Source organism: Bos indicus, chromosome 16 (assembly GCF_029378745.1).
Source record: "Bos indicus isolate NIAB-ARS_2022 breed Sahiwal x Tharparkar chromosome 16, NIAB-ARS_B.indTharparkar_mat_pri_1.0, whole genome shotgun sequence".
NCBI lineage: Eukaryota > Metazoa > Chordata > Mammalia > Artiodactyla > Bovidae > Bos > Bos indicus.
Window position 1 is genome coordinate 72,908,123 of NC_091775.1, and position 8,296 is coordinate 72,916,418.

At 39.6% G+C, this 8,296-nt stretch overlaps 1 protein-coding gene across 4 annotated transcripts in view; it reads right to left on the minus strand.

The window, feature by feature from the left end:
* The window catches only part of RCOR3 (REST corepressor 3), a 53,280-nt gene that overhangs the window by 44,200 nt on the left and 784 nt on the right, over positions 1–8,296 (minus strand). For all 4 annotated transcript variants that reach the window (XM_070768640.1, XM_070768641.1, XM_070768638.1 and 1 more), the window contains exon 2: positions 8,218–8,274. In XM_070768640.1, coding sequence (XP_070624741.1) covers positions 8,218–8,274 — 57 coding nt within the window. The remainder of the gene's footprint in view (positions 1–8,217; positions 8,275–8,296) is intronic.

Below are 8,296 nucleotides of genomic sequence, written 5' to 3' on the forward strand. Positions count from 1 at the left end.
CTATTTCTTCTTAATGTAATCTGAGAGTCTACCGCTACCTAACCCAGAAGCATACTACTGCTATTTATAATTTATTTGTTATAATCTAAAGAGTCAGGAAAATCAAACACTATTGAAACTGCATGTAAATTAAGAAAAGACAGAATGAACAAAAGGCCTAACACAGTTATCCCCGAGCCAAGTCTATGCCAGTAGGTTCTGTCTTTAAATTCTTGGTGGTCTTTTTCTGGCTTCTTCCTAATTCTTTGGTGCATTCAAGTTAATTAAACAGTATGAGCTGTTGATAGCCATCAGTAATTAATGACTAGAATTTCAAAATTACTCACAGAAAACATTAATAGAAATCTGAAGTTAAACTGTAATCATTTATGAAGTTACAAATAATTCAGAATAAAAACCATTCATTTCCAAGGGTAAATGTAACTATTACTATACTCCCAACTACAGACTTCATCTATCAAGCAATAAGATCATTCAGTAGTTCTTTATTTAAGCTAAACATTGTTATGTATGTTTACTATAAAGAAAAATTAGGGACAGAGAAAAAAGAAATGAGAGAATACTGTAACTGCTAAGTCACTTCAGTCGTGTCCGACTCTGTGCGACCCCATAGACGGCAGCCCACCAGGCTCTCCTGCCCCTGGGATTCTGCAGGCAAGAACACTGGAGTGGGGTGCCATTTCCTTCTCCAAAGCATGAAAGTGAAAAGTCAAAGTGAAGTTGCTCAGTCGTATCCGACTCTTAGTGACCCCATGGACTGCAGCCTACCAGGCTCCTCCGCCCATGGGATTTTCCAGGCAAGAGTACTGGAGTGGGGTGCCATTAAGTATTAAAAAAATCATAATTACAATATAAATCTAAAAGAAAACCTACTGCATTTTGTCGTAAGTATCTTTAATGAAAGGATGAAAACAGGAATTGAGAATTTAAGGAAATCAAGTTTGAGGGATATTATCTAAAATTTATATTCACTGAAAATAAATTTTAAGCTATCTTTTTAAAATTCTAATATTAAGATATATATTTAATTTTTAACCTCATAAAACAAAAACACAAAAGCAGAATAGTTAAACCACTCAGGAGAAACAGACAACTTGTCTAAGTTGGTCAGAAGTCCTTATTTAATAAAACCTTATTGCTATTTCTGGGCCTCCCTGGTGGCTCAGTGGGTAAAGAATCTGCATGCAATGCAGGAGACCTGGGTTTGATCCCTGGGTTGGGAAGATCCCCTGGAGAAGGGAATGACAACCCATTTCAGTATTCTTGCCTAGAGAATTCCATGGACAAAGGGGCCTGGCAGACTACAGTCCATGGGATCGCAAAGAGTTGGACACAACTGAGCAACTAACACTTACTGCTATTTCTAGTGAGTATCCTAAATTTCAGTTCTTTAATATGGGACTGATTCTTTTTCACAATGGATTGTGATGCTAATTTAAATACCACTTAATAGAACATGGAATGCAACAAAGGAAGGTTTCCATTAAGTCTTGAGTCTAACCAGCATACATGTTTAATATTTAGACATATTTCCTTGCATCTGATCCTTGTATTACAAAAAGCTTGAATTAAAGTATTTTCATTAAATATCTCTTCTTAAGCTGATATGAACTATTTTTTGTACTCTTGCTCATGAAGAACAGTTAAGTTTCCTCATAAATTCTTTTCACTGTAATTAAGAGCCTGATCCTCTGACAGAAACTGGCATCCAACTGTGGGGACTAATAGCTCTTCTAATGTGGGTGTATGGTGTGTGTGTGGCAATCTCGTCTGGTGGCAGAGAATGCTTACTTGCTGCTGCTGCTAAGTCGCTTCAGTTGTGTCCGATTCTGTGCGACCCCATAGATGGCAGCCCACCGGGCTCTCCTGCCCCTGGGATTCTGCTGGCAAGAACACTGGAGTGGGTTGCCATTTCCTTCTCCAATGCATGAAAGTGAAAAGTGAAAGTGAAGTTGCTCAGTCGTATCCGACTCCTATCGACCCCATGGACTGCAGCCTACCAGGCCCCTCCATCCATGGGATTTTCCAGGCAAGAGTACTGGAGTGGGCTGCCATTGCCTTCTCCAGAATGGTTACTTAGGCATTTCATAATGTTTTTGCCCTAGCCAATCATATATGTGCCCAAGTAGGACCAAAAGATGACTGATTTCTATAGGAAACCAGATATATTTTAGCACAATGGTTAACCGAGTAATCACTATAGAGTCAAACTCCAGGTGTGAATCTCAGCTCTGCCACTTCCTAGCTTTGACATCTTGAACAAATTTACTTAACTTTGTGTGCCTCAGTTTAACCTATCTTTAAAAATAGGGATAACGAGAGCACCTTCTTCACAGAGTAGTTAAAAAATGAAGTGAATTCGTATGCGTAAAGGACTTGGCATATGGTAAGCACTACCTAAGACTTATTGTCATTACTACGATATACTTACTGAAGATAGTTCTTTAAGTTCCATTCTTAGTCTATGCTGGAAAGGCTTCTTCTTATCAATCAAAAATATAAATGAATAAAATCTCATGGGGCTCTAACTCAAACAGCCGATGACCTCTCTTACCAACCCTTTGAAAATGAGACTGAATAGCTAAAATGACTTATTTTATTGACAACTCAGCCTGATTCCTCTCCTATAAAGAGTAACAGAAAGTAACTTGCATGACTAAAAACAATTTACCTCTCAGGATGACTTGCATTCAGTAAAGCTTTACCCTTTTCATCATAAAAGTTGAAGTAAACCAAAATACTTTTTAAAGGACATAAGCCAAATGTTTATTTTGCTTTTATCTGTAAAAATGTTTATGATTATACCTCAAGGGCCAACAAAGGTCCATCTATTCAAAGCTATAGTTTTTCCAGTAGTCAATAGATGGATGTGAGATAGTTGGATTGTATTATAGTTGGATTATAAAGAAAGCTGAGCACAGAAGAATTGATGCTTTCAAACTGTGGTGTTGGGAGAAGACTCTTGAGAGTCCCTTGGACTGCAAGGAGATCCAACCAGTCCATTCTGAAGGAGATCAGCCCTGGGATTTCTTTGGAAGGAATGATGCTAAAGCTGAAACTCCAGTACTTTGGCCACCTCATGAGAAGAGTTGACTCACTGGAAAAGACTCTGATGCTGGGAGGGATTGGGGGCAGGAGGAGAAGGGGACGACAGAGGATGAGATGGTTGGATGGCATCACCGACTCTATGGACGTGAGTCTGAGTAAGCTCCGGGAGTTGGTGATGGACAGGGAAGCCTGGAGTGCTGCAGTCCATGGCGTTGCCACAGATGAGTGACTGAATAACCAAAGAAGTTCAATTCTCCTGAAATCTTTCAGAGCCCCTTAACTACAGTTGGTAAAGTACATGTATGAGACCAATTTGGGGAAAACCAACAACAAAAACCATTTTGATTAGGATTTCTATACCAATAGCACGTTTCAAAGAAAGTACAAAAATATAAATCTATTTCTTTTCAGATTTTCTTTAACACAGTCAAACTAAGGATTTTGATGGAAATCATGGAACAAATATTCCATATAAAAAACTTAAATACAGAGATCAGTAAGACACTCCAAAATTTTTAAATTCTATTTATAAACTACGCTCTGAACTATACTTAATTCATCGATTTCAAACTGAGATAAACAACTTTCCAAGGGGTACACAATCAAGAATAAGTTTTCTGAGAACCAATTTTCAGAACATCAACTTCCCTGTTTTCTTTTCCAAGACAATCTGCCTGAGAAGTCACCTGCAGTCTAAGCTATACACTTAAGCTACTTCTGACCTTCTTCACAAATTTCCTTCCCTCACTCAAAAAAGAAAAAGAAAAATGGCAGGTCTTTCATACAACCCAAATCTTACAAGAGTACATTGCCTAAAATTTAAAAACCACTATGATGCCAAACAAATATCAGTAAAGCTCTCCTTTACTCAAGGTACCATGACTATTACAATCTTAATTAATTATGCATTAATTGTAATAACTCCAGACAGAAGAATTAAACATTTAGAACCTCATGTTCACAAGAGTACATATTATGATAGTACAGAAACTGGACAGGTGATGAATAAAACACTTTCAAGAAAAGAATGTTTTATAAAATTCTGTGAGGAACATGTATGGCAATTACAAAAATTTATACATTTTATAAAACAGATACTACCACATTGCTAAGTATTTACATTTAATTGGATGTGTTTAAAATAAGTTTATAACAACTCTATTTCAAAGTGTTAACATTTTCAATACACTGGAAATTATATCTTTCAACTAATAAACTCAATGACAAATAACAGATATCAACTTAAAAATACGTGAATCTGGTTTTCAAATTTCTTTTATGAGTAAGCAACAAAATATTTTGAAGGCCACTGCCTTATACATATTGAGTTCAGCTCAGTTGTGTCTGACTCTTTGTGACCCCATGGACTACAGCACGCCAGGCTTACCTGTCCATCACCAAATCCCACTCAAATTCATGTCCATCAAGTTGGTGATACACACTAATTTTTACTTAATCTTATCATATAGTTAATATCATCTCCCTTTTACAAATAAGAAAGCTAAGGCCTGGACACATTCAGTTCATCCAAGGTCACAATGCCATGGTGGCTAAAAGGCATATGATAAGAGCTAAGACTCTTAATCACCATGCAAAACTGCTCCTCATGATGTAAGTGTAGTCAGAAGGCACTACAGAAAAGTTGGGCTGGCCTAGCAACGAACCAAAAGGAAGAGAGTCACAAAAAAAGAGTCAAAAATCTGCTTAGTAAATTTTTATAAAGGCAGTTAGCAATGGTCCGTTAACTAACATAAACTGTTTCTAACCTAACAACAATAATTCCAATTTAAGTTTCAGTTCACTCATGTTTTCTAAAACACTCATTTTAGTAATTCTTTCTGTGCTTAATTTCTATCATTATCACTATCATCTCCTCCAGTAAAAATATCCTCCACGAAAAAAAAACCTTTTTAATTTTCCTATATTCTGATCATACTAATCTTGATACCGAAGAAATTTTTCTTCCAAATGACTTGGATGGCTATGGGTGAACAATCATGAAGACAGACTGAGTGGTTTATAAGACTAAAGACAATAGTATGTAAAAGAGAAAAGGAGAGGAGCTGACCATTTCTCAATTTCTATCATTAATAAACATCTTTTCTTTTTTCTTCTCTTCCAAAGAAATATGTTGAAGTTATGACCCAATGGTATTGATTTGATATGGAGTAAAAACTTCACACGACAGCACAACACTTAGAATAAGATAAAGCAGTGTTCTACGTTGAACAGCACAGAGACTCAAAATTTCCTTGTAAAAAGTATTTTAATAATGACAGTCTACATTTGCTTGACAAAATTTGCCTGTAACCACAGAAAAGCCCACCTAAGTTTAGATAAGTGGTTTTAGTTGTACCCTTGGGTTCAATATTCTGCAGATTATTGAGGATAAAATGAATACAAGCATACCTCATTTTATTGTGCTTCACAGCTATTGTGAATTTTTTTTTTTTAACAAATTGAAGGTTTACAGCAAGCCGGTGTCAATCAAGTTTATCAGCACCATTTTCCAATAGCATTTGCTCATTTCTTGTCTGTGTCACATTTTGGTAATTCTTACAATATTTCAAACTTTTTCATTATTATTATACTGTTATGATGATATGTGATCTTGGATGCTATTACTGCAAAAAAAACTACAACTCCCTAGAAGCTCAGATGATGGCTAGCATATTTTAGCAATAAAGCATTTCTTAATTTAGGCATGTACATTGCATTTCTGGACCTAACATCATTGTACGCTTCTATACGCACTGGGAAAACAAAAGATTCATGTAACTTGCTTTACTTGTGACATTCGCTTTATTGCAGTAGTCTAGAATCAAACTCGCAATTATCTCTGAGGCATGTCTATAGATGAATTTAAAGAATATGACATCTATCCTTATTCTAATAAAAAGCATCAGTGATAGTCTGAGTAAACTTAATGAAAATGTAACTTTAAAAATTGCAATATTTGTGATTTTTCCCTCAAATATTCCACTTAGGCAAAATATGCAAAAATATGATGGTCAAGGAAATTGGGTAATACAAGTAGTGGCCATGTGAAACCACATAAAAAGTACTCTGCACTTTAAATAAGCTATTTTTCTAACTTTAAAATTGGCTCTAGTATTCCTTTGCTTGAAATCTGTTCCCAAAATTGCTATAGGGATCAGGTCATGGCCTGCACACATCTGTTTTAGCATGAAGTCCAGCTCTTTAACACAAGACCCCTCATCACCTTGTGTCTATTTGTTGTTTATGAAATATAAACCTACCTAATGGGACAAAAAGGCATGTATATTATGCTGGGACAAAAAGGCATGTTTATTATGCTGCTGAGTTCTAACTGGGAAATAAGTTTATCAATTCCTAAAAAAGCAGTAAGCCAAGGAAAGCCCCAAATCAGAAAGATATAAAGATATGCAGAAGCATTCCTCACGATTATGAGGAATGATAATTTAATAATGATAATTTAAATTTAACCTCCAAAGAGTAACTGCCATTTGCCCACTCATATAACCTTAGCAAGAATTCCCTATTTTTATTTCCATTTTACAGCTAGGGAAACTGAGGCTTAGGGAGGGCCAGTGACTTGCTCAGAGCACAAAAATAAGACCTGAGTGATTAATTCAGTCTGTCTTAAGCCAGAGTAAGCTTCCAAATGTCAAGCTAAAACCCGAGGCAGAAGTCATGTGGAAGTGCTATTCACCTACTAGCTACATTAATAAACAAAATTTGTTTCGCAACATTTAAAATTATTTGAAGCCCTCCAGCACACACACTGATAGCTTTTGAATAAAATTTATTAAGTCATGTCATTCAGAAGGCAACTCTTGACTAGTAAGCACTCCTGAATCATTGTTTTTACCTACTGAAAAATAACCTGCACTGACAATCCTATTTTACCCTCTCATTATTTTACCCTTTCCTTTAGAAGAGCTGCCTAAACCCTAAACTTCTTTAAACGGTTGGTAAATATCACTCTGCATCGCAGCAATGGGCAGAAGGATGAAAATACCCACGGATAAACTATAAGCAAAGAAACATGCTATCTTCCCTGAGAAAATACAAGTAAGCCCCATTAATATCTAATACAGAATTCAAGAGTTCGACACAGACACATTACTATAAGTGGGCAATGGGCAAGGAACTGACCAAGTGCAAGGGGCAGGGGGTAGGGGGAACAAAACCCTTCCAAGTCTGCCCAAAGCCTGAACTGAAGAGGGTCTGGGGTGGGGTGGGGAGGAGGAGACACGCTCCACTCCGAGAGGCTCCAACAAGGGCGCTTCCATATGCGGAACTCTCGCCCAATCCCCGACCAGGCTCAGATCCCGTGACCGCCAGGGAGCCTGTTTGGAGAAAAGTAGACAGGGAGCCCGCAAGCCGGGCTGGCAGAGGACGCTGGAACCTGGCTGCTCGGGGAGAAAATGTCTCCTTGGCAGCTGCGGTCACTTGTCCTGTGGTCTCAATTCCCCGGGGCTGGCTCTGGAGCGAGGTGTGCCTCTGGCTTCTCCCCACCCTCTTCCCCCAATCCCTTTCCCTCCGCGGCTCCTACTCCGCAAAGCGGTCGCCACCAAAGCTACACCACCTAGCCAAAAAAGAAAAGGGAAAAAAAAAAAAAGAAAATCCCGTGTGTGCGCCCGCGGGTCAGGCAGGGCTCGCCCTCGGCTTCGGCCGGTGACAGCCGCCCGGGGATCGCAGCCAGGGCGGAGCGCGGCCCTGGGCTCCCGGGGGCTGGGTCGGGTGGCCACTGACATCTGCACGGTTCTTCAACGCACAGCCCGCACACCCTCTCCTCCAGCTCTGGGGCCCGCAGCCGCTCCACCCCCGGCCTCCGACCCCCCGATTTCCCCGAGGGCCGTCTCCCTCCGCTCACTCCAGGATCAAGGCGAGTGGAAAGGTGAATGCCACCAGCGGGCAAGTGGCCTCCAGGGGAACCATATTAACCTTGCAAGGCACGCATCTGCCCACACGCCCTGTGTCACAGCCCTGCCAAGCGTGACATGACAGCCTCCCGCCAGAGATGCCTGCCCATCCCAGTCCCGCATCTCCTCCCAACCGCACACCCGGACCCCAACCCCGCCCGTCCGCCCTCTACCCCTTTCCACCCTAAACCAGTCCCAGAAAAGGAGATTGGGGGGGGGGGGGGAGAAGACAGGATTTTGCTTAAGCAAACAGATTTACCTGGATCAAATTCGGGGATCCGAGCTTGATATTCAGCTCCGACTCTCATCCCAACATCTGCAAAGCAATGTCAAGAAGG